The sequence below is a fragment of the Telmatherina bonti genome (genome assembly GCF_933228915.1).
Source record: "Telmatherina bonti genome assembly, chromosome: 9".
Lineage (NCBI taxonomy): Eukaryota > Metazoa > Chordata > Actinopteri > Atheriniformes > Telmatherinidae > Telmatherina > Telmatherina bonti.
This window is the reverse complement of record NC_136627.1, coordinates 24,610,047-24,637,965: the sequence shown is the minus strand read 5'-3', so window position 1 is coordinate 24,637,965 and position 27,919 is coordinate 24,610,047. Positions and strand designations below refer to the sequence as shown.

Genomic DNA, 27,919 nt, shown 5'->3' with positions numbered 1-27,919 from the left:
CCACACACTGACTCTGCCACTTCTTTCGGCTTGACAAATGACCAGCCAGCCGCTCGGATGCGCCGAGAGAAATCTTTCCGCTGGAGCAACTTATGTCGATGGGTTTACATGCTTATATTACACATTTATGTCATTATTATAGTTTCATGCGTTATTTTGTTAAAACCTGAATCCAGGCTGAAGGCATATGACGCGAAGAGAGAGTGTCAGCTAATTGGGATGAGAGTTCAAGTCAAGTGAGCCGGCAGATTGGACCCGTAAAGCCTCTTAACGCATGTGGTAGCAGGAATATAGCGCAAGGGGAGTGTGTTTCTAAGTGTCTGGGTTTGTGTGCATGTGTCATTCCCAGTGTAAATATATCCTGGACACAACAGCAAAGGGGGTGATCAGGTGTGTGTTTGTGCGTGTGAGTTTGGTGGGGACTGTAGTGAGGGCACGAGATAGTTATGTTTTCCCCGATTAAGACGCAATGAAGTTGCTTTGCGGGAGTTTGAGGGTTTAAGTCCGGAGAGGAGGAGAGCTGGGCGGACAGAGATCGCAGGAAGGGAGGAGGAGTAGGAGGAGAGGGAGGGGGTGCCACCAGCATCAGAGCGCACAACGCGGTCCCCAATCCTTTGACGCAGGGATGGAGAGCACAAGAGCGCACAGGATAACTTGGGTCAGTCCCAGAAGCTGGAGCGGAAAGATGAACGGGAAGCCCACCACGAGGTCTGAGCGGCTCCGGGGACACTTCCACCTGCAGCGTGTAACGATTCTTCTCGCCGCACTTACAATACATTCACAGGTAAGCCACCGATTAAGTGCTATTTCGGGCTGCATTCACTTAAACCCCCCTCAAGGCTAACCCGCAACAGTTTAGTTTAGTGGTTTAGTGTGTATTTTAAAAAGCTGCGTGGAAATAGCCACTAGGCTAATGAAGTCCACGCACGCTGAGTCTTTCCCCTTTGTGCCGCCCTCATTCTACATGGCGCTGTGCCCACCTGTTGTTTCAGTGTATTCTTGCTTTATAAAGACGTCCCTGTTTGTGAAAGAATGTGATGAGGTGAGCAGCACAAACATGTCACTGAGAAGCAGCACTCAGCTGGAAATATTTTTTTTTGGGGTCGATGTAATGGCTAAATAAATGCAATCCGTTCTTAAGTTCTTGAATCTTGGATAAGTGATGGAGGAAAAAAAATCACATTAATTACCACTCCCTCTTTACAGAGTCCATTCCTTTGTCCTGGCTCATAAATTGATCTTTAGCTGTGGTAGCTGAAATTAGCAATTTTTGTGCATATAGGACCACCCCCCACTCCATATCCATACACACTCACACACACACACTTTCTTCCCTGTGAGCTGGCAGGATGACTGTGTGTGACAGGACTCACCGGTAGGAAGACAAGACCCAGAGGTGCTGAACATTGTCCCTGTGCATGTGTGTGTGTGCGTGTGTGTATGTGCATATGTGCATTTTTTCCCCCAAACACTGTGCCTTCCAAACATCATCTGTGCCTTGGGTGTGTGTAGATCAGGAGGCCACAGGCGAATAAACTCTGGGGCGTGTGAATGTTGAACATTCAGGCAGCTCTGCACCTCTGCAACCCCTTCACAGCTGAGGAACAACACACTCCTCTCCTTTCTTTCTCCTGCAATGCAGTATAGAAACCTGGGATTCATGAATCTGGTTTCTTGACACCCCAGCAGTCCCTCTATGCTGCCTATATGCCCATCTTTATGTTATCTGTATTTTACACGGCAGTACAAAAACTATCACAGTGTATTGTTAGTTGTAAACTGGGATTTTTCTTTCATGATTTGATCTTTGAACCTAATTCGTATTTTAAACACGTTTTACGTTTTTGTTGTAAAGTTTTAATTGAAGGCAAAGTATTTTGATTTGTTGACTAAATGAGAAATGAATAAATCTGTGAAAAACTAATTTAACTGGAAAGTTGATTAAATAAGACGAATGCTTGAGAGCTCCTTCCAGACTTATTGTAGTTTCAATATAAATCTATGAGGCTGATGTTTTGATTTTTTTGGAAGACATCACTTCATTTAAATTTCAGAAAATAGTTTAAAATGCCTGTAAGGCATTTTCAAAGGCAAAGATTACTTTTTTTTTTTTTTTTTTTTTTTTTTTTACAACACATTCCAGGAGCACACAATCAAAAGCAGGCAGAAATTGGCACACTTGAGATGTTTAAACCAAGAATGTTTGGAATTAAATAATTGCTTCTGTCCTTTAATTTGAAACTCATTAAATAATCAGTTAATTAAATGTTTGTTTCAGCTCTGCAACAAAATCAAAGGGCCACAGATGACAGAGGAAGCATGTAGAAATAAACTCCCTTTTTTTGTTTAAATGAAAAATGATGGATGCTGTCCTGTTTTCAGACACCATCGCTGGCCTTGAATTGGAAACCAGAGTTTAATTACTGATGTCAGTTTTTGGATGGAGAGTATGAATTGCTTGACAGGCTTGGTTTTGACTTTGGAGGGCCTTTAAATGAAGCTCTCCTGCAGAAATGGTCTGGGCTTCGGCTTGGATCTCTCTGTCTGTCCTCCGACTGAGCGCTGAAATGCTGGTATGCAGGGAATGGCTCGGGCAGCGAGTGGAGGAGAGGAAGAAAGGAGGATGTAGAGTGATGAGCGCCACTGTATCTCTACAAACCTTTTGATGTAGACAAGTTCCCCCTCCGTGCCGCCACCACCCCCCGACCTCTCTCGGCTCAGGGACAGGGTGCAGTGGAGGGACACACCACCAGTAACAAAGGGGGGACTGAGATTTTGGCTCAGTGCTGGATAGCTCAGCATATGAGGTCTTGCTGGTCACAGGGACTCCTGTCTATGAGTGTAGTACACCTCTTGTATAGATGACTTTGAATCTTTAACTAAACGAACAATCATTAGTTTGATGTTCGAGGAGGAAAGACATAACAGTTGAATTATTCAGAGTAACTCAGGGGTTTCACAGCAGACCAAGATTTTTCCATTTTTATGTCGCTGTTAGAAGAAGAAGAGAAGCACAGACAGGGGCACTCACACGCATTCACACACATACCTGACCCTTATGCTCTGAGCCTCTCAGGAGGTCTTATTAACTCCAGCGTGTAAGAGACTGTGTGTGTATGTGTGTGTGTGTGTCCCTTCTACTTGCATAAACAGGGTGGGAGCACTGAGAAAAGAAAGATGAAAAGGATGAAAACAATGCAGAAGAGTCGATGGCTACAGAGAGAGAGAGAAATGACAGGAGCATAACAACTTGCTCCTAGTCAGAGAAAAAAGTGAGGAGCAGGAGGAGGAGAGAGAAAGGGTGTAAGCAGAATCTCATGGTCCCCTGGGAAGAAGGAGGTATATGAAAGGGAGCGGTGGTGACAGTAAAGACAGAGAGAGACGAGCAAATAAAAGGAAGCTGAAAGTTTAACATTTCAGGGGTTTTTATGACAGGAGTTTTGGTCTATCTGCCCATGATTTAAATGGAAAACTGTGTTTGTTTATTTCTTAAAGTGGATGTCAGACAGAGTTGTGGAATCACAGTTATACTTTCCTTTTTCTCATATAAGTGTCTTGCCTGCTTTCTGGAAGCTGTTATCTTGTAACATGCTACAGTTTAAATAGAGTCTGTGAGACAGTTTAGCTGTGGATATATACCTATTGCCAACTGAACTTGCTCAATACATAAACTGAACACAAGTGATCAAAGGACTGAAGGATGTCCTTTTAGTTTTCTGTTACAGTCAAACTGAGTCATAAAAGCAACTGTCAGACTTACTTTTGTCTTAATGCAGATGACTGTGTGTTGTAAAATGCTGCACATCTAGTAGAGATGATAAAGGTTTGAGTGTCCTTGTCATTAGCTTTTTTTGAAGACCATTGTCTCCACACTCAGTTTCAATTCTATTAGTTTTACCATAATGACTAAAGATGATGAAATGGCAGCATAATTTAAAGTGTGGATTTGTTAGGCAGGACTTGCTGCCCTGGAAGCGAGAAAAAACAGATAAAATGTGTTAATGTATTGTTATAAATGGGCCTATTGATAAAAATTCTAATAAGAAAAAGAAAAAAAAATTGATATATGAAAAAATTGCACCGCCAACTAAATTAGTCTAGTTCACTGAAATGCAACTTATAGAACAAAATGTCAAAATGAGGGGAAAGTAAACAAAATTTGCATTTTGAATGCCATTTGCATGTTTCAGAAGTGGATTATAAATTGAAAGAACAAAACCAGTTTCAGCATCCAAAACCAAAGCGGGAGCAGGAGCAGCAACACTTCTTTCATTTGCAATGGAAGGTTACAGCAAAACATCTACAGGAACTACAAGAGGACTTGCTTATTAAAGATGTGCACATTTTCACTTTATGAGTATAAAGCATGTCCTTATTCTTTGAAAGGTTAACCATTTTAAAAGTTGATGAATTTTCCAAGGACAGTTTCATAGAAGCCGCTCCTCTAACTCTCATTGCTTTGTGTTGCATTTCTCTTGTGGAAATGTTACATTAAAACATCAGAAGCTTTCATTTCTAACACAAATGTGACTTTTAACAATGTCCAGGGTGTGTGCTGCCTTATAATCAAACACAAGCTTGAACAAACCCTATATTTAGGTCACCTGTTGATTTTGGTGATTTTCTTCTTGACATGATGGTAGGAACTTGCATGTTGTAATAACAGTCACTATAACAACTGATTTTTCCTTTCTGTGCTTTCTGGACTCAGACTGTGGGTGCTGTAGGGATGTTCGAGCTCCAGATCCGTCACTTTCAGAACCCACATGGACTTCTGCAAACTGGAGACTGCTGTGACTTGCGGACAAACGGGGGGCAGCGCTGCTCGACCAGAGACCAATGTGACACTTTCTTCCAGGCCTGCCTAAAGGAATATCAGGCTCGTGTTGTCCCGACAGGAGCCTGCACTTATGGGTCAGGCAGTACAGGCATTCTGGGTGGAAACTCCCAATCACTCCGCCACAGAGGACACGACGGAGGAGGAGACGATGGAACTAACGGACACATTGTCATTCCTTTCAAATACGCCTGGCCAGTAAGTACTGGGGGATGTGCTAGTTACCAGTATGGTTACCAAGGGAACAGGGTAGCTTCAAGTACAATGCAATGCACTCAAACCGAGGCTAGATTGAAATGATGATAACCTTCACAGGCAGAGTTCAGACTCCTTCAGATGCTTTTGCATCACGTTAACAACTCCAATGTTTTTTCTCTAAATCTCGTAGGCTCGTCATTATCACACTGCTTCAACGGGAAGTCTGCTTAGTCTTTTTATAGCAGTAGTGAGTCTACTCTTCTGAAAAATAATGCGTTTCGCACAGGAGAAATGCACTTTTGAAGAAAAACCAATGAAAAGAAGGCATTATAGACTGTTTCTTTTGTGTCCAGGCATTTTCAATTTGGCATCTGACCAAAAAAAAAATTCCATTTGCTGTCAGACTCATACAGTTTATATTTATTCACTCTGGGAACTTATTGGCTGTTGCATGCGTACTAAAAGAAGTAGCGTTTGAGCTATTAGCGGAAAAACAGCAGCTATAACACCTATACATATGGAGTTTCACATCTTGACCCCCCCCCTATTTTTTTTCTTCTTGTTTTTTGCATGAGCCAACAATATTCTTCATTCATTGATTTTATCCACATATTTCTCTTTCTTCTTATCTTGTCTTCTGATTTTTATCTATCCAAAACTTCCTGTTTTTATGTTTTGAACTTTTGGTCTTTTGGCAACTTTCTCTGGGACGGATCGAACTATCTGCATCACGATCAAACTACATGCTACTGGCTGCTGCACCTTTTGTCCCCATTAAAGAGCAGAGCAATTAATTTGCAAGAAGCACAACAACAGACTAGTGTGACCAAGAAAAATATTGATAAATCAATGTAACTCTCTCCTTTTACCCTCCAGTGCTCCATTTTTCGACCTTTCTCTCTTCAATTATTCATCAGTAAGTTAAAAAAAACATGAAATATATTTTGCATAAATGAATGAGCTTTAGGCACCTTCTCACTAAACTGTTACAGTGTATTTTTCTGTGTGTGATCTATGTATTATTTATGCACATTTACGTAATCTTAGTTAAAGTTAGTCAATTATACTTTTTGGAAAATCTAATAAAAAGTCTTCAGAGAAGTTAGGATTATCTTAAATTTTCATTGGCAGAAATCAGTGACATAAATGGACTGTTGGGTTGAAATAAAAACTTAGATTAATCACTAATGAACATAAATTGAACCTATTATATATCCATTTTTCTTTGTTTTTTCCCCTAAAAAAACAAGGAACAGAAATATCTTATTTTGGCTTTCCTCTTATCCCCTCAGTCCCATGAGTAGAAATAAAAATCCATCAGTCCATCGCTGGACACATTAGCTGCTTCTTTCCTTAATTCTATTTAAGCAATTAATGGTTTGTTTATTGATGAAACTAGAGCTGTAGAGAACCTACGTAGAACAACTTGGCAGGACACCAGAGTCAGATACAATTTTCCAAAGGATATTATTAGTTTTATTTGATTACTAGAAGAATTCCTCCTCTGGTCTTTCCTTTTTCATTTTCTTTTTGCCTTTGATTGCGTCTAGCAAGGTGAAATGTTTCTCATCATGAATGTATAATAGAAATGACAGCAACATGCATCATGCCTCTAAGCCTCAATTGTATTCTGTTGGAGCAATGTGTGTGATCTGGCAAAAATAAGAATGTCTCTTTCGCTGCTTTTTAATAAGGCATTTATTTATTGTGCGAGGATTTGCTTTTTGTTGCCACAGCATAAACAGTACAAGTACACACAAGAATGTAACACAGAGCTGGTTTAGGTTTCTCCTCTCCTTGATTAGTATCTGCACATTTACCAGTGAGACTCACTGTCCCAGAGCCAATTATCTTCCCTTATCTGTGTACAGGGTGCTTTTCTGTGTTTTCGTGTGTGCGCTGTATGCTTACAGCATGTGTGTGTCACACTTTTTTTTTTTCTCTCCTCTGTACACTGGGGAGGTGTGTGATTGGCAGGAGCGAGTGTGAGAAAGTCTTCCATGAGAAAGCCTACCTGGATCAGTTTCAGGGCCGGGCTGCGGGACAGGTTGGGCTGCAGGGAAGACGGAGCAGGGGCACGGTGTGGCAACCTTAGAGCAGTTTCTGCTGAAAGGCTGGCTTTATCTGGCCATCCATGGGGGTGGAGGGTGGTGGTGGGGTAGGTTGGGGGAGAGATGGAGAGTGATCCCCCTGCCCCAGGTGAGGGGATGAACAGGTGAGTGGAGTCATTATGAAGAAAGGTGAGCTTCTGTCCCCTCCCCTCCCCTGCTTGTTCTTTCTCCCACTAATCTCTTCAGGGAAATTTTCTGCGTTTGCTTATGAATGTGAGCATAGTTGTAATTCACATTGTTGTGTTTGTTTTGTGCATAATGTTATCAAGATTGGCTGCAGGGGTTCATCCTTGTTAGATCACTGTAAGTCTATGTCTAATGCATAGTCTGATGAAGATGGCTTATTTTTGACCCCAGAACCACAGACACTCTGCAGTCTGGGATTCCTTTTTGCTTCTCTGCAGAGATTAGACAAGTTCAAAGGCTTCATAACTGCAAGGTCATTTATTTAAGCCCTGTCTCTGTCAGTGTTGAATCTGCTTCAGACAAAAAGGAAAACAACGCATCCTGCCAGGAAAGCACTAAGTTACTCCTTAATAAGTCTGTTTTCTGGCAGGAGTGTGAACAAACCATTCACCAGATCATGGTGATGGCAATAAAAGATACAGATGTGGCAAGTTAGCAGCTATATATGGTCACAGATACTCCTTCCTCCATAGATTTAATGTAAAATCAGGCTATGTGAGGCTGGTGAGTGACCTGTTAAAAATGGCAATATTTTTGCCATAAAAATTTTGTTGAGATGAAGTAAACAGAGTGAGTCTGTAATCTTTATATCAGGCATTAGAGCTTATTCATAGTCAGATTCCCTGCCTGAGGCCATATCTAGATGTTTCTGAGAAACAGCAGTCTGCAAACAAATATCTTTGTGTGTTTGTCATGTACACTTCATACTTTGCTTTTGCCTTTTACCTGTTTTTATCTTGTCTTCTAATTAAACATATCTGGTGTGTTTGCATAGATATGAACGATCACAAATATTTAAATGATCACAGCATAAAAGTGTCTTTTTATGCTGCACATTAATGCATGAAGCGTTAACAACCAAGAAGAGGTTGAGGAAATATTGACTTTATTGTTGTGAAATTATACAGACCATTAGAGGATGCAGTAATTGTAGTTATTCAAACTTGACTCTTCCTCACCTTTATGCCAGCTAGTCTAGCATTTAATGTGTCGTAGAAGTGGGCAGTCAGAGCTCAAAATCTAATTTTGCATCTTGTGACCAAGATGAAGTGAAAAGCTTTTTGTATTTTCTGTATGAGAAATTTTTCGGGGAATTTTACCCAGATCCCTGACAAGAATATTCAACTTTTTGTGACTTTACTTGATCATTTTCTCTTTATTACACTTTCTGTGCCCACCATTTAAAACCTTAGAAAGAAGGACCAGTTCAGACTGCATTAAAAAAAAAAAGACGAGGAAAAAAAAAAGGGGGACTCACCCCTTTTTAAGCGCTATACACCCATTGCTCCCAGCCTAGTGCCCTCTCGGAGGATTACAGTCTGGATACAAATCAAACATTTCCTTTTAGTCTCTAATTTCAGAGATAATTTGTGTGTATGCACAAGCAAATAAAACAAATATGTAGATAGAAAATAAAAAAGGATAAACTATTGACTACAGAGATATAATAAGTTACCATGAAATCAACTTGGTCTTTATGTGTTTGTATGTAAGCTGTTTAGCACTGTACATGTATGCCAATATATGGTCCAAATATGCCAAAATAGTAAATTCATAGGGTTCCTTACTATATACATATATATATATATATATATATATATTTTAGAGTTTATCATCTTATGGTAAATAATTTAAAAACACTGATGATGAATCATTGCCTTGGTAAGGATGCATCATTAGAAATTTTTTACTTTAGCAGAGCTGATGCAGGATGGTAGGTGGCTACTGGAGATTAGCTTTTAAAGCTGACTGGAGTTTTTTGGAAGAGGAGTGGTGTCCCTAACTTCTGTTTTCAAAGGAAGTCTGGCAGATTTTTGGAGTCTGTTAGAGGTTGGAGAGAAGATGGATGGATGGATGGATGGATGGATGGATGGATGGATGGACAATAAGCATTGTTACATAAAAGGCAAAGTTTTTATGTTGTATTTTATATTTCATGACATGATTATGTATCTTGTATGTAGAAAAAATATTTTCAATGGGACTGTGTGAAGTGGTGGGCTAAAACTGAATAGAGATGATAGACTGTGGACAAGTTGTTATTCAGTAGGTTGGATAACAAAGACATTCACACTCTTCGCTAATAACAACCACAGTGATTAGAAGCACATCTGGAGTGTGGCAGGAAACATCAACACCCAGAGAAAACCAGGAGTAATATTAACAGCAACATAGAAAAAACAGACACAGTTGAGGAGTACTTGTATGTTAGAATAACATGAAGTATATAGACCAATCAGACGGCTATGTTGTGTGATGCACCATCTTGCAGTGAAGCCATTGTTTTGGTGGTCACCTGGTATCTGCTACTGTTTGCAGACAATGACAGCAAATTGGATTTCTGGACTGATGACGTCAGACAGTTGCCTACAGTTACCAATTAATGTATCTTATCTGCCAGTCAGTGATCCTAATATAAGAAATATGTATCTGTTTTATAGTTATTTAAGGTTATTTAATGAATCATTGAGCCTGTAATGAGCAACTAAATTTGAGCAACTGCTCTCTCACAGAGAGACAAAAGGACCTCAGCAATGCGTGAGTTGACAAAATAATGCCATAGATATTCTTGTTAAACAGAAACATTTCAGCTCTACTTGTTAAGGATTAATTGTTCTACTCTGATTTATTACTGTAAATGCAGTAGCAATGTGGGACAATAATGAGCACCTCAGAGGGTCACTTGCATGCACACAGTGACAGTGAACAGTGTTCATGTGTGTATAATCTTGAGTATGTACCAATGGTTACGCCAATGTCATAGCTGTCTTCTGAAAACTAGAATAAAATGATGTATATGAACTGTAGGGGCGAATAAATTTACCAGCATGTCATACTTAATGGTCCAACGTCAACATTATCAACTTGTCATCCAAAGTGTAACGGCAGAATGTTTCCATGTCTGAAACCAGCATGAAATACATTCTAATAATAAAACATATCACGCATGTTTCACGCTTTTGCGAAAACCTATGTGATAAAATGAAAGTCCAGATGTTTTTTCTTGTGTGGCAGGTCTACATTTAGTCAGATTTCACAATTCCTCCCAAGTTAGTCATTTGGTCTCAGCAGAACTTTGTCTTTTAGTCCATTAGCAATAACTGGCATAATAACATGACTAGTTGTGCCGCGTTGAGCTAGGCAGCAGCATGGAAATGCAGAATTCTGTGTGAAATTAAAGAATTTTTGTCTAAACTTACCACGCTATTGTTGTTGGGAATAAAATCTTTTCTATTATGCTTGACCCACTTTTGTCAAACATCCCTGTCTTCTGCTTGCCCAGGGAATCTATGACATCCTGGAGGTCTCAGACAGGAAACAGCTGAAGTTTTCTGCTGCTGTTGGATCAACCAAGAACAGCAACAGCGCATGTCCACTCCAAATTAACATTGCTAAGCAATATGCAGTATTAAGCAAAAAAAATCACCCAATTCTCATCAGAATGACATGTTACAGACACATAAATACAACCGCAAAAATTGTGGACAGTCTAGCTCTGGTATTTGCTGGTATTAGTCGATACTGCTGTCTTTACTTAGTTCTAAGTAAAGTAAAGTTCTAACTTCGTACTACAGGAGAACTCGTGTTGCAAATCTCCTCACTCTGTCTTTTATTTCTGCATGTTTTATCAGCTGTCCAGTAAAATATGTCGGTAATCATTGGAGCTTCTGTTTACCACAGAAATACAACATACTTTAAGCTCTGTGACAGTAAATTATGTGGAACATACACAGTAATTCAGATGTTAACTGAGAGCCTCAGAGGAGAAACGTAAAGCTAAAGTGTCTGGCCTCATCATATGCTCGGAGGAAATAGACTGTGTGCATGTATGTGAAATAGGGCACTTCTCGGAGCGATATGCAAAACGCCATGCAAATACACGATCACATGTCACTGCTGTATACTACCCAGTCCTCCCACTGACAACAGTTTGTTCCTTTATTAATGGAGAAGTAAATTTATTCAAACTGAGAGGTGGAAGAAAAGCCTTTGTAGTATTGTTACTTGTTCTTACAGAACAAAGATTATCATCACTGAGTATAAAAGGCGGTTTATTTAATGAAATGAATGGAACAGCTTCTCATACTAATATCCTAAATTACGTTCATATTTCATTGTTACTCTTTAAAAAAATATCTTTCAGAGATGACAAAGTACCAGTAGTCTATAGGTAGCAGAACCGTTGAAGAAAATAACCCAAGTTAGCCTCTAAAATGTCAGTCAGAGAGAAACTGCCTGTTTGTCCAAGTTTCTCAACTTCATCATGTAGCTTATGCTCAAGTAAAACATGTTTGTAAGATGTACATTATTAATTTTTGTTCTTTTTACTTATAACATTATACCTCACCTTTTACTTAAATTTGTTAGGGCTGGGGGGAAACAGGGTGGATCAGGAAGGAGCAGACAGCAGATTTGTAAAGTAATATTGGAGAACCAAGAATCCTGGGTTAACAAAAAGTAGCCGAGGCAGAGGTGGTGGTTGTGCAGCTGGGAAAACACAGGTTTGAAGATGATATTCACAGTCAGGAAATCGAAATCTTCTGAAAAAAAGGAAGCTCACAAAAAATGGAACAATATGCAGTATTCAAAACTGATACTTTAGTAAAGTCTGTGAATGGCCAGCATTGTACCAACAGCTAAGGCAACCATCTGACTATGAGTGGTCTGCAGACTGGAACCTAAGTAGGTAGGCTAAGTTAAATAGCAGCGAGTGAGTTGAATCTGCCATTGGCACCTCCAACCCCATGCCCAACAGGAAGTCCCATCCACAAAGGGAGCAAAAAAAAAAAGAGATACCACAATAAAAGCCAAACTGATATAGATTCCCAACAAAATTCATGTACATGAAAGAACAACTACAGAAAAGAAGAGATCATGTCATCACTATTCTGGCAGCAAAGAATTATGCTAAACCATAGGGAGCAAGTTTGATTAACCATGAAAGATTCGGTTTCTTCACCCTGCTTTTTCCATTTTAGGGTTGCAGGGAAGCTGCAGCTCTGTATGTCATTTAGCAAGAGCATGGACATGTTGCTCATCCAATGCAAGACCAAGAGAAACAAAAAACAACTTAGACTCACATATAGGCAGAACTTGATTAACTTGTCTTTGGATGGTGGGAGGAAGCTTGACACTTATAATGTGTAGTAACAGTGGCAGCAATAAAACACATCTTTGAAATGTTTTAAACTCTAACATTTTAAGAGATTATTGATATTAGTTAACCTATATTATTATTACAGTGCCCTAGTCCTGAGCGAATCTGCGCACTATACGCGCAGACAAAGCATTTCTGAACATTAGCGCCATCTGAGCATAAAATATTTTTGCACAACGAAAAACTTGATCTGAGCAAGCAAGCATTAAGTGCAAACAAAATGAGTTCCTGTGTTGTGCCACCATGTGCCACAATTTCAACCAGTGACAGGCTTGGACAAAGTCCTCCTGAGTGGCTCCTTCACTGCTTCATGATAACATTAAAAGATGGTTTCTAAGTTAAGTGGAGTTATTTTTTTTTAAAGTCCATTCAACAAATATCTTTGTGTGTGGAAATGGCATGACTGCCTTTCTGGCAGAGAAGTACCACACTTCTATCTGGCCATTGTGCAGGATGTGGAATAGTTTGTTAGAAATATGGAAGCTGAAAAGGGACATTTACCATGGAGACTAGGATATCCAAAATACCTCTATGGCTTATTATAGCACATAATAACATGCAGATGTCTTCCGGTGTAACATCTAAACAACAAATTGCACAAAGTCTTGTTGTGGCTGTGCTGATTAAAATAGGACAAAAGGAATTTTTTAGAGTCAAAGTTTCCATAAGGAGGAGCTTGAGGTGGATGGTCAGGCTAAAAAGAAAACAAAAATGAAAGAATAGAAGATCATGTTTACCTCTGTTTCAAACTTCGTCTACATTGTTTCTCTAAACTCGTAACATAATTTGGACCACATGTTTTTAATTGTTACGGAATTAAAATGTTGACTCATGATAAATCACATGACTGTGGAGTTAATCAAAATGAATTGCAGTTGGATTGAAAAAGTTTTTACCACTTATTTTTATTATAAAAATGCAAAAGTATGACACTCACATGTTTTATTACTTTCCCAGCTTTACTAAGAAGGCTTGTTGGGTATTAAGAAATCAGATGCAGGTTCAGAAAAAGTCTAAAGGTGGTCAAATTGCTCAAAATCAGCAATGAAGTGGTCAGATCCGGGTTTTAGATTTATTGTTATTTAAATGTTTGCCCTTCAGAGACCTTGAAGTGTTTCAGAAAAATAAACATGAACTGAAGACCAAAGTGACCCAAAAATGTATCTCTTATTTCATAGGAGCTGTAGTTTTGTGAAAATATTACAGTCCATATAGGAAATAAACACTATTGTAAATGATCAGAAAGGTGATTTATATTGCTGTTTTTAACTGTGCAGTATTGGTTGTGTTTCTCATGATGAAAGTAACCAGCTGAAATGGAGGCATCAGCTGCTAAGAAGTGGCTCTAATGGCCACAGCTTCATTGGTCTTGCTGCTGTTTGTGTTAGCTGCCAGAACTGGTGTTATTTTTGCGCCTGTCTTGCTTGTAATTTTGTTGGCTGATTCAATGGCCATAGAGCATTTTGTCTTCACAAATCTGTCTTGCAGCCAACTAAAAAAATAACACGTTTCTCATATTAGCAGGAATTAATTTTGCTTCTCCTCATAAATGAAGAAATTTCTCAGTGATGAATAATAGCCCTTCTAATCTTTGATTTTTCCTGATCTTTTTGACATCGATCAGACTCAGTATGATAAGGGTGCATGGTGTTTCCTAGATGTTTTTGATCTCTGGTATTAAAATTCCAGTTTGGATCTACATCTGTTATACTTCTTATTGCTGGCGGTTCATCTTCTTTGCGCAATGTGAAAACTGAGTTGTTTTGAAGGTGTAAAAATCTCTGATGCCAAATGATCTCTATTAAACCATATTCTTTTTTCATGTTTCTACTTGAAGCTACTGAGACTAAAACTAGAAGTTTCATTTTATTAATAGAAACCATGATCCTTTACTCTGCATGCGCATAACGAAATTGATTAGTCAGTATCTTGTCAATTTTCTCTACTTTTAAATTATTATTTTTTCTGTTAAATGTTTTGTTTAATTATTATTATTATTATTATTATTATTATTATTATTATTATTATTATTATTATTGTTTTAAATTTGTGGTTTATATCTTAATAGTTGGATGTTCCTCTGGGTCATATGCAAGGAGCAAATCATCGATGTGGCTGTTTAGGTTTGAGCATAAGCTAAAGGACCTCTAAGCTAACAGTTAAACAGTGGATGTATTTTTTTTTTTTTAAATAAAGACTGCCTCTGTGGAGATGCTACTGGTTGCTTGGCAACAGTAGAGAAAAAAGATCAAACACCTATGTGTTGCTTTTAAACATTTTTTTGTACTTGTTAGGCAAACAGGGGGTAGTGTGTTGATTAGTGATCTCTATATATTTATAGAAGGGGATTAAATAGCTTTTGCCTGATTAATAGATTGAAGCAGAGTTAAGCAGCTGCTGGATGCAGTGATGTATGAAGCACAAAATACCCCTTTAATTCATATGAATCAGGTGCAATAAGTGGCAAAATGGAAATACTAAAAGTATGAATATGTTTTAACTGTACTTAAGCAGCTTAGACTAATTGAATGAATTTGTGTCACTGCTTTTGACCAGTGAAACAGAACAGAGAGCCGTCTCAGTATCATTACATGGGACACGCACACGCATAGTAACTTTTGCATTCCTGCAGTGTGGGAGCCGAGCAGAGAAGTCAGTGAAGAGAAACGAAAGGAGAGGAGCATAGATGGAGCTTTCTTTCTCTCCTGAGTCTCTCTTTCACTCTTTCTCCGCCTGTCGTTTGTGTTCCCATCTCTTTTGTCCCCTAATTGACTCTCCTACGTAGGCTTGCATGCCGGCATGTATGCTGATACTGCTGTGCACATCTTTTGAACATACACACCTGCAGTCATGCATACACACACACACACACATTACAATTGTCTTTACAAACCTTTTAGTTTTCCTCCTACAGACACACCCAAATACATTGATCATGAATCTACCAGGATACACACAGAAAACACAAAAAGGTTAATTCCATCAGGATTTGGACCTTGTGTTTTTTAGAGATAAGTTAATAACTCCAGGGTAAATGTCTCAAGGGAAGCTTGCATTAATGATTTAATTTGTGTGCAAATTGGATTGCAAGTAGGAGTCTCTTTATTAGAGAAGAATAAAGGCAAAGTAACCTTGATTTATATGAAAACGGTGAAATAACAGAGTGGTTCTCTCGCTGGATGTGTCATTGTGTATGCGGATCACAGGTATAAAAGCTACTGGTCACGAAACTGTTATTGTGATAGAATAGTTTTCCTTTATTGCCTTTCTTCTGACGTCTTACAGACATCATCGCTCTCCCACAACCATGTTTGAATCACTGGTTACAACCCTTTGTTTTCAATGTTGCTGCCCTCCAGTAATTTTCAGCCACATCACGTCTCTGTGGACTACACAGAATGCAAAAAGTTACAGTACAGCTGTCATAAATTCTCCTTTTCTCTTTATGGTTTCCTTTTTTTGCCAAAACTCAACAGGAGCAACCACAAATATTTTGAGCATCTCGTAGTGAAATATTTGCTCTTGTGTCAGTGCTGTGATTTCTTGCCTGCCTTTCTGGCTCTGGATGGACATGCTGATGTTGTTACATCAGTAAATGTCTTCACACGGGCCGCAACAAACATGAAATAGTGAGATTTTAGTTAGTTGTTTACGTTGGAAGAAGATGTGTTACCAAAATTGTCTTTAGGCTTCAATTTTCTGAATAACATTAACTTTCTGCAATGTTTTTAAAGCATTAAGAATGTTGTTTTGAACTATTTAATCATTGCTGAAAAACAGAGAAGCTTCTATTAAAAATGTCTGCGTCTCTTTGAAGGATTTAACAATATGATGATTTACCAGGAAAAATTAATCTGAGTATATAGTGAAGGGAAAAATGTTTCAAATGCCAAATTACATATTTAATAACTGGGTTCAGCATTCATCCCAACTTAGATGGGGCATTGAATGGCACAGTGTAAGCAAGATGTTTCTACCAGAGGTCAAATCACATGTTAAGTACAAACATTTGCAAACTTTGTTGTATTTTTCTTCTCATTTTGTGACAGAAATTATGATAATATATCAGATTAATGTTAAATCTCAGTGTAATTATTCAATGTAACAGATTTATAGTATAGTATGAGATAAGATTATATGCCTTAGCAAGAATACTGTTGGAGGAACACTTTCATTTTAATAATAAAAAGAGTCATTAGTTGGACTCTAGGTGGATGTTAAGCACTGGCCAGTTATTACTGTAAGCTGAAAGGGAAATTAAAAGTCAGACATTGCTCAAGCAGGGATTCAGTCACTCAAAATTATTTCATCATGTTTTTGACAATAAATTATTCCCTTATTATTATTTTTCAGGATCTTTAATGCCACACTGATCTGCATAAACCCCTGGCAGGGGTATTTAATAAAATGTCTTACTCTGAACCGTTTTCTCATTGTTCTGTGGAGAAATTTTGTTTGAAGAGACAAGATATCCAAGAACAAACATGTGCACACATACACATACTTGTCCTGTATTCTAACTATGCTGTTCTCCTAAAGTGCAGCCGTGGATGTAAAGTGTTCAGCAGCCAGACAAGGTAATTTCCTGCGGAAGCTAGAGTTAGGTCAGGGGGTTGTTTGGGGTGAGGGGAGTTGGTCTGGGTTGCAATTAGGCATGTGAGGCAGGAGGTGCAGGGCAGCAAAAAGAGCAGGGATTAATGGGCAAAGGGTTAAGTTAATGTAAGCAGTGTTGAGGGGAAACATTAAAGTAAAAGGAAGTGAAAGTTGCGGTGTGGGGAGGGTGCTGTCAGTGGATGATGTCAGAGTGGGCCACAGGTGTTTTGGGTGGAGGTATGTGTGTCATAAAGTCTTACTCACACTGTTGAGAGAATCATAAGCAGCAGGAGGTAGAAGTGGGCGGAGATGATGGGAGCACAGGATGAAGATATGCCAGGTCAACTTTGCACAGCATGTGGAGAGAACTCTGTTGTTCCACAATGTCTGAAGTGGAAAGTCTAGTATATGTCAATTAATCCTACAGGAATGTGAATGTTAGACAGGCAGGGAGGAGTCGTGGCTGCTGAGAGGGACAATAAGGAGGAAAAAGTTCATTTCTCAAGTTGTGACTTTTAGAGGTTTTTTTTCTGTTTGAAGAAGAAGAACATTTTTGAACTCACGTTGAAATCTGGAGTTTTTACTGGCCATGTTGTTGTTTGATAGGCTTTTTTAATATAAATTTGAACGCACTCTGCTTTGTGGAAAGTTGTGCTATCATGTAGAAAAGTGACCTCAGCATCACTAAAGCTCCTTTCAACTGACAGTTTAATAGAAGTATCTAAAATTTCAACATACTCTGTGTTTACAGTCGAGGTAATTAATGTCATCTTCCCTGATCCATGACCAAATATCAACCCCATATCATCAATGATTGTGTGAGTATTCTGCAATTAGTGATAAGAGAAATTACGTTCTTGAAATGGTTTTATCCTTTCCATTGTTTCCCTTCCAGTTGTGTTGTTGAAGCCAGGTTTCCTGTCAATCAGTCAGCTGCAACAGCTCATTAAGCGTGTTAATTTAATGGGGATATCTTGAACGAGGGATGCACCGATCCACTTTTTGGGAGTTCCGATCCGATACCAATACCGATATTTGCCGATACCAAATCTGTTTATGTGAACATTATTGTGACTATGGTTATTATTGCTGTTATAACTGTGTAAGATTTTATAAGGTTGTAATAACTTACCCATCTTTTCTGAAGTTACCTCACCAATACAACTATAACAACATTACAGATCTTACAATTTCAACAAGTTTTATTTTGATTTGGCACATTTTACCTAAATACAACAATAAATGTGTGGTTTTGAAACAAAGATCTAGCTATTAGTACAACAAAAAATGTCACATTTTAACATTCTACGCATTTATTTGTCAGAAGCATGTCATCAAACACATCTGCAATAGCTTGACTAGTGTGGTATTGGGTATCGGTTGTGGTATCAGTACACTTTTATTCATACCAAGTACTAATACATACACTTGGTATTGAGCTGATACCGATACTGATATCGGTATCGGTGTATCCGATGTAGTTGTAACCATTCATAATATTCACCTATGCAGCTGCTATTTGTTTATATGTTCATAAATAAAACAACTGACCAGGCATCTTCCAAGAACTCTCTCTCTCTGCCATGATAATGACCCTTCAAATGTATTTTGTAAACTTCAAAATTCAGTTTGTAGGAAATTTCAACTAGAATGTCTCATCGTTGGATGTCCAATAGTCTGAGAAACCCTAGGCCAGAAATCCATTGTGATTAGATAGTACATTACTACTACATGTTAAAATAGCATTAATGTGCTGTTTATTAGCACTTGTAGTTACTTAATATCTCATAAAATCAGTCACAGACAGGTCTATTCAACCTTGGTGCCACTTTGTCATGTGTTGAAATACACAACAAAGTGTATGTAGATGATTTCAGAATATATTGTTTTAAATTATTATTTATGTGAGTAACCAGCTAAGTAAGCAAATGAACTGTTTTTATATAAATTGAAACATTGTTGATTTAGATTCAGTCCTAATTACTGCTTTGAGATTTTATTTCTGAGGCAAATACAAAATAAACCCATGCTGTACCCGGAACTCTGATTCCTTGAACTAAACGTTACTCTGAAAAGCTGGATCAGCATGCCAATCCTTTTGTTTCATTCAGGATACTGATAGAAAAAGGCTTAGATAAATGAGATCATAAAGCTATATACATTTTACCAGTGACCATCCCTCAACTTGAAAAAGAAAGAAGAAACACCAATGAAAACAACGTAAAAAATATCTGAGCAAGTGACAAAAGAAAACTGCAAAACAGTTGCAATTTATTAGCTTTTTAAGTTTGTGTTTGATTAACAAAAGAATTAAGTCAATGTTGCAATACAATGCAATGTTATACGGTATAATTTGAAATAATTTATTGTCCCCAGCCTTCACATAAGATTAATAAACAATCAAGAAGAACACAGTGTATTACACTTGTAAACAACTGTCACATGCCAGCCAAAAGGACAGCCACATTGCACAATACGATAACATGGGTGTTGCTTAATCCATCCAGCCTTAAGATACTTTTAAAATTTAAAAAACGGTAAAATAAAGGATACACTTCTTTTATCCCCCACTCCACCTCAACCCCAACATCTCTTTCCATTTTGGTAACCACATTCAGCTGATAATGTACTCATTCCTCTACTTAAGTCCAAGTCTTTTGCTTGTAATGGAGAAGTTTTACATCATTTGGTGGTGTTCTGCTTAAGGGTGGGGAGTTGAAAAGAAGGCAAATAGATGCAAGGGAGGAGCTGGTGGTGGCGTTTGCAGTTCGGTGGACAGATGGAAAGTGAGTGAGGGCAAACAAGGGAAGATAAAGTCTGCTGCTAATTATATCCACAATGGAAGAAAAACAGAAGAGACGTCAAGGGTGTGAGACCAGACGTGTAATTATAGAGACGGGGCCATGAAAGCGGGGCGGGGTGAATGGCTGCACACTGGGGGTCTAATTCCTCATCTTATGCTCTGTGTGTGTGTGTGTGTGTGTGTGTGTGTGTGTGTGTGTGAGTTTTCCACCTGAGGGAAGGGAGACGGAGAGCCCTGCTTAATATCTGTAGACATTTTTGAAATTGACATTTGAGGCACCATGACATCTCCTGCTGTCTTGTGCACTTGACCCTCCCTGATGTAAAAAAAAAAAAAAAAGATTGTTTTCTTTTTTATTGTATGAAAACAATTAATCAATAAAACAATGGGCCATATGATACACTGCCAACTTGTCCAGGCTGCACCCTGCCTCGAATTGCTGGGATAGGCTCCAGCTACCCTCTGACCCTGAATTGGACTAAGTGGTATAGAAAATGAATAAATAAAACCATGATTGCACTAGGGGAATTTCAGTCTCGGTGTTGTACTATGTTCAGATAACTATTTTCCCCCTTTATTGGAGTAAAACCAAATCTTTTGGATAAGATTTTGTTCAGATTTCAATGTTTTGCATTATTCTTCATACTTTAACAGTATAGCTACGGATTATTATGTCTTTTGCAATTAAGTAAACCTGCATTTCACTGCAAGAGTAGTAATGCCAATGTTACTGTGGTTGCCTACCAAATTATAGTGCAGGTAAAGTGTCAGCCATTTAATTCAGCTCAGCTACTGCTGCTGTCATGACAACCATTTGCATGTTTGTGTGCAAGTCAACTTGAGGTTTTTAATGTGGCACAACATCACAAAAATCTGGAATATAAAAGAAAATTGTGAAGCATTGGCAGCTAAGTATCAGTTTTCTGTTTATTGGTGTGTTTAATCTATGCAAAAAAGATTAAATGCATGTTTGATTACATGCTTAACAGGTTTGTGTGTTGGTATATATTAAGATTTTGATACTTTGACAACTCACAGAGCTCTCAAATTAATGAAAAGGAAAACATAGAAGGCTTGAGCTGCAAAATGTGGATAAAAAATAAAATACATAATTTTCCTTAAAATAAAGAAAGCAAAAACCTTTCTGTAACTTGCATTTACCAGTTAAAGTCTCATTTTAAGCTGTGTCACCTGCTTTGAACAAATCAAGACTCTGGACACTCCCCTCCTATTATCCTTCACACAATAGAGCAATTTGAGAGGTGGTCATGAGGTGGGAAAGAAGTGGGAATACTGCATGATGAAAATAGGTAAAAGAGGTGTGCCAAAGCTAAACGAGAGGAAGGAGAAGACAAATAAATAATCAGTTAATTAGGACACCACCAATCAGCCTGTTAAATCAGGTGACAAATAATTAGACGTTAGACAATCAAATATATTTTTCATTCTTATTAAAATTCTGTCCTAATTACATAAATTGCAGTATGATATGCAGGGATTATTTAAGGGAGAAAGGACATTCTTTATTGTCATTTTCTGAGAGAAACGATAATAATAAATACACAAAAACAGCTGATATAGCTTATAAATCATGAGGCTCTAAGCACAGACATCTCAATTCATGACTCACAAAGCAATATAAATGCAGCCAGAAGCCCTACCTGTGTCAGTCAGAAACTATGTCTCCGAGGAGTCTTGAAAAGAGGGCAAGTTGAAGACCCTTCATTGTCTTTGCAGCTTTTCAGTTGACTAAGCAGTGGCTCACAGCATGAAGTCTTCCTACTGTCTTCCAGTAATTTAGTTATTTTCCATTGTCTTGGAACAACATGACAGCTTTGATCAGCCATAATAACATTTCTAATAATGGAAAATGAATCTTCTGATCCATTTCATATTTCAAATTGGTCCCCCAGCAGATATAAAACAGAATTCTGTATAATTCTGCATGATTTTAAGTTGTTGCTGAAAGATTACCAAGGATGTTCCCTATAATTTGGTGGTAATTTTTTACAGTTTGCAGAATCATTTTAATTTGTGCACCTGGATAATTTATTCCAAATGATTACAACACACAGCAGACCAAGCTGAACAAAATGTGAGATTGTCTGTAGGAAAACATTTGCTTCAACTATAAACCAATTTCCATCTAAAATAAGCACAAATTTTCAACTGAACATGCACATGAATAGGCATTAACTTTCATTAACGTTGAGTGAATATTGGTAGCTTGCTTGTGAGGAAATACTTTTCTGATACTAATAAATCTTTAAAAAAAGAGCAGGGTCCTATCAAATGATGTGAACCAGAGCACCATTTAAACAACCTTGATGTGGAAACAGATTTAAATAGGACATCTGTGGTTGTCTTATGCATTAGTTTGTATCACATGTCCTATTCAGCTATTCAAGATCTGATTTGTATTTATATAATTTGCTTTGTCTGATCTGATCATTACTGCTTTAAAAATTCGTTTTAAAATTAAAAACAACATTAAACTGCAATTCAGTCTATAGTAATAAACAATTGAAAAAAAATATATTCTTTAATTAAAAGCTGACATATTACTTAAAGAAAATCCTTCATGAAACCTCACTCTAACCTCCACACAACAAGCTGAAATAACAGCAGCCCTGTTTACCCAGCAGTCCTCAATGCATCGTGGTTATTGTTGAGTGATTAAAGGAAAACAGCACAAAATCCTGTTTGTTGTCTAAATTGATAAATGACATGTTTTGTCTGCCACAGTCTCAAATTATTTCAGATTACGAATGAAAGCACTGTATGTGAAAAAACAGAAGTTGCTACCGGTAACACTGCATGTCTGTGTGTGTCTCAGTTGTGTGTCTGCTGGCATGCCGTTGTCTGCTTGTGTGAGTGCAAATATGTACGCATCAGTGTGCGAGCTCTGAGGGGAAATTCCTCTCTCAGGGCTGGGAGTTCTTCCTGTCGTAGAGCTGTGTTTGTACAGCCTGGCTTTGTCGGGATATCCTACCCTGCCCATGTCTGAGGGAGAGTAAGGGAGAGATAGAGGGAGGGAGGGATGAAGGGGCACAGATAAGGGAGGAGGGAGGGATGGAGAGGAGCGGATCGGGCTGAGGCATCAGGGGGTGTAATGAGATTTGGAGCAGTGAAATAGGCAGTGGCAGAAGTTTAAAGGATAGAAAGTAAGCTTGACTCTTTAAAGCTTCCGTCCAAATGAATTTGACATGCCATGACAAATGCCAGTCCACTGGTATGAATTAACATAGTCCCATTTAATCCCCTTCTTCATCACTATGGGGCAGATGTGAGGCCGCTGGCGAGCAGACAAAGTCAGGACAACCAGACAGCCTGTTGCCTGAGGAAAGGGACAACTTATCCTCTAGACTAATTGTGCTTGTTTTGATGTTGTGATTTCTTTGAAGACTCCTGTTCTTCCCCAGACTCATTCCACCTGCACATGTGATGACTTCAAACAATCAGGGAGTCTGACTGAAAATGAGTTGCCTCTGTGCTGGAGGTCCAGTCACTGACTCAAACCCACAGAGATCAGTCTCAGATGTGGCAGAGAAACAATGTCTGTGACTGCCAAGTGGAAGAAGTTTTGATGGAGAGACAGAGATGGAAGTGAATTATGGTGTTTCTCAGACCCTCTGGATGTAGAGAAAACAAAACATCTCTTGGCTGCACAAGCTCAGCAGGCTAAGACATATGTTTTAAATAAGCAGTCCAAATACATGTTTCAGACATGTTTCAGATAATGTCGGAAACATTATCATAGACATTTAAGCAGTTGTTGACTGAACAGGAAGATTTGTACATAAAGATTTTTTTTATTATCATTACCCTGTATTTATTCTTATCAACCCAAAATGCGTCTTAAAGGTAAATTAGAGTAACTCAGCGACAGGAGAAAGCTATTACAACCCCGGTGAAACCCAACACACGGGACGCAGCAAACAGCAGCGACGGCAGCAATGAAGAGCATCATGCTTTCAGATCGCTTGTCTCCAAGAAATTTGATTGGTTTATGATATAGGAGGGAATTTTGGCATTTTTAAAGCAAAACGTGACAAAGCATCAACGGCGAAGAGCCTAAGCTGCATCTATTTCCATCATTATCTCCACAAAGCAACACAGATAACTCCATATTGTTGAAACAGGTAATGATGTAATTATTGTCAGTCTCTTGTTTTTGTTGTTCTGATTTTCCTTTGTGGGTTTGTCTGTAAGTGTGCATTTATTGCAGAGTGTGTCAGGAAGGACATGTTTTAGATAAATCAATTCAGACACAATTGTCTTGAGTGTTGATTTGATAATTATGACTGGATTTACACTTGTTGGCCTCCACACAGGAACCAAAACTCAACAACAGGGCCTTCCTTTTTCTGTTGATTATATCATAACTTACCTGGCTGCATGCACCCACAGGAGGTGTGAATATATGTGATGTGGTATGTCAGTAACATTGACTTCCTACATGGCTTTACTCACATAGCTAATAGTTGGCAAAGAGAGCAGGCATAAAGACAGTCGAGGCAGATTCATGGATGGAAGGAAGGTTGAGGGAAGGGGAGGGTGATTGGAAAGACGATAAAGCTAAGAGGTCTGCGAGCAGGCCGATAGTGAGGTAATGCTGCGTGTGCATTTTGTGGTAGTGGGTAGTTCATCATGACCAGCATGATTGTCAAACACTTCAAATCCTGCAGCTTTTTGTCAGGGGAACAGTTAGCTTCCTGCTGCTGCTGGGATGTGCTGATTTCAAAATGTACACGTCTTTTCTTCACAGTGTTCATGATGGATCGGCTGTGTGTTTTTAAAAAAGTCATTCTCAGCCCAAGCTTGAACGATTTTAGAGGAAAGTTGTGTTTTTTTAAGCACTTAGCACTGACCTATAAACCACAGTCTCAATGGATGACCTAATGTTGTGTCAACAAGTAAAAGCTCAGCAAGGAACTAATTTTAAATATATTTAGGCACTTTTGTACACGCAGTGTGTGGCAAAAACAAATAAGTTCACTATTTCCTTTTTTAAAGTATCATGTATCAAAAATGCATGAAAAACACATTCTGACAAGCATTTTACATTTTTGCACCAACAAATTGATTCACATGAGCCTAAAATGTAGCAATTATCAGCATGATGTGCAGGAAATCCTTAAAAAAATTGAGGAAGAAGTAGATGACAAAAGAAGTGACAGGCCTAAGGCCTATTTACAGCAGATGAACAGTATCTAAAAGTGATGTGTTTAGGATGACAAGGGTCAGGAAAATGTTTTAGGTGATATTAGACCAGAGATGTAGTGCCACCAAATACTGCTCTCCAAGCTCAGTGGAACAAAACAAACTTTCTGCCCTCTGTTTTTCTCCCTTTGTGATATATTTCTATCAATAATTGTATGTTTCTATAAATCATTGCAACTGTTTCCCATTTTACTGGCAATGAATACAAAAAAAAAAAAGATGGTTTGACACTTGCATCGTGCTGTGAAACATATTCAATGCACAGCTAACCAGCTAACAAAGGTTAGGCCCCTGATGTAGGCATGAAAAGCTGTAGGTGTCAGATGCACTCAGGCTGCACCTGCCAATGATGTCACTCTAAATTGCACTCCATAAGAATGCAATAAGATACTAGTGGTCTTTAATTTATCAATATTTATTTTTGCTTTTATTTCACATTTCCTTTAGCAAATTAAAGCTATTTTCCCCATTCTAATAAAGCTATTTTGAATCTGAAGATGTGTCTATTTCATTTTCATAACAAATTGTCAATACATTGCAAATGTGCTTAAAACACCACCAAGGGGAGCTTTCCCTGATAGTAATACACCTGCCTTTCTGCTATCAGGTTTAGAGATCATGGCCAGGATGTGGTAAAAGTATTTCTATAAGTTGTCCAGACCAACTACAGTCCAGCCAATCATATAGTGTGACATTATCGGCAGGTGCACTATCTGAGCACATCTAGTACCTACACCGGCTAAAATCCACGGTTAAGCTCCCCTCTGCCTTCTGGTCATATCAAATACCTGTCAATCAAAAACAACCCTAAGCATTTAAATTGAAGCTGAGACCACTCCCACTGTTTTTGTGCAGAACTAATTACACTACTCACAAAAAGTTAGGGATATTTGGCTTTCAGGTGAAATTTATGGAAAATGCAATATGTTCATGCTACAGTGATATAATATCATAAAAGTAAGACATTTAAGTAGAAGGATGCACTACTGATTTCCTCATCGCAAAAAATTCATTCAACACAAAAGGTAACAACAATGGTAGTTACACCACAACAAAAAATTTGAACGTCTCAATATCTCGTCATGTGCCCTTGAGCATCAATTACAGCTTGACTACGACGTCTCATGCTGTTCACAAGGCAACTTATTGCCTGCTGAGGCATGGCATCCCACTCTTCTTGAAGGGCAGCCCTCAGGTCATTGAGGTTCTGGGGTGCAGGGTCTCGAGCCTCTACACGACGGCTCAGCTGATCCCACAGGTTTTCAATGGGATTCAGGTCTGGAGAGAGTGCAGGCCATTCCATTTGAGGTACACCAGTCTCCAACAGCCGTTCCCTGATGATGCGGCCTCGATGAACAGGAGCATTGTCGTCCATGAAGATGAAATTAGGCCTGTGCTGTTCATGTAGGGGCACAATCACTGGATTAATGATGTTATTCAGGTAGTATGGGCTTGTCACTGTACCATTCACAAAGTGTAGGTCAGTTCTGTACCAAGTGGACACCCCTGCCCACACTGTAACACCGCCACCACCAAAAGCTCGCCTGGTGACAACAGTGGCTGATGCATAGCGCTCTCCCTGACGTCTCCAACATCGTTGCCGGCCATCATTTCTGCTCAGTGTGAATCGACTTTCATCAGAGAACAGCACTGAGGCCCACTGGTTCCTCGTCCAGCGTAAATGCTCCCTGGCCCATGCAAGACGATGATGCCTGTGCCTGGTGGTGTGGTCAGGTACCCGTGCAGGTCGTCTAGCACACAGACCACGCTGATGGAAACGGTTTCGAATGGTCTGACGTGACACTTGGGTGCCTCTCACCTCTCTTAAAGGTGCCTGGAGTTGAGTGGCATTCATCATCCGGTTTCTCAGGGCAGTGTTCACAATGTAGCGGTCATCAGCACGGGATGTGGCCAAAGGATGTCCACTTCTAGGCCTTTCTGTGACTCTTCCAGTCTCTCCATATCTCTGTTGCAACCTGCTGATGACACTCTGTGACACTCCAAGCTCAGTGGCCACTTCTGTCTGAGAACGTCCTGTTTGAAGCATCGCAATGGCAAGGGACTGTTGTTCCATTGTTAGGTGTCGTCTTGGTCTCATGATGTCAAAATGTGAACAGCATGATGAGGACAACTGTTTAAACACCAGCTCTAATTGAACCAGGACATTTATTGGTCAATTCAATGATCACACACCTGCCGTGATTTTTGCCGTTAAGCTCCTTGTTAGAGAAAAGCAACTTGTGCAAAATTTATTGACACATTTAACAGTTGGACATGTGCATTTAAAAGCTTAGAGAAGATCACATTAAGTTTACCTGTACAGGTTTGAATGCATTTTAGGCTTGTTGTGAAATTTCACCCAAAAGCCAAATATCCCTAACTTTTTGTGAGTAGTGTATGTTAGTCACTAGAAATATCCCACCAGGTGAATGTAAATCACGAGCACCAAACACTGTTTCAGGTGAAACTTTCAAGCCGAATCTTAATGACTCCAGCTGGTCCATCTGTGAAGTACCTGCTACCTGCCAGCCTTAATGAACTGGCTGTGCCTTCTGTGGCCCCCTCACATTTCATTAGTTCCATGACAGACCCCCACACCCCTGCATTTTCTCTTAACACCTCTTCTTTGGTCTTTTCCCTTACTCTCCAGTGTTACCCATTACTCTTTTGTTTAGCCTCCATTGACTTTTTATTGTCTTTCTCTTTTACTGCATCTTATAATCTAACAAAGCCCTTATCACTGTTATTCCACCATGACAGTTTTTTTTGTGTTGTTTCTCAATTTTTTGTCCTTTTTTCTCTGTTTTGGC

At 38.9% G+C, this 27,919-nt stretch overlaps 1 protein-coding gene across 2 annotated transcripts in view; it reads left to right on the top strand.

Annotated features, from left to right (window-relative positions):
• The first annotated feature begins 40 nt into the window (after window positions 1–40).
• Window positions 41–27,919, top strand: part of LOC306760975 (protein jagged-2) — a 49,697-nt gene continuing 21,818 nt past the window's right edge. For both annotated transcript variants that reach the window (XM_079247034.1, XM_079247033.1), the window contains exons 1-2: window positions 41–784; window positions 4,712–5,035. In XM_079247034.1, the coding sequence (XP_079103160.1) occupies window positions 626–784; window positions 4,712–5,035 (483 nt within the window). In that variant the 5' untranslated portion in view covers window positions 41–625. The remainder of the gene's footprint in view (window positions 785–4,711; window positions 5,036–27,919) is intronic.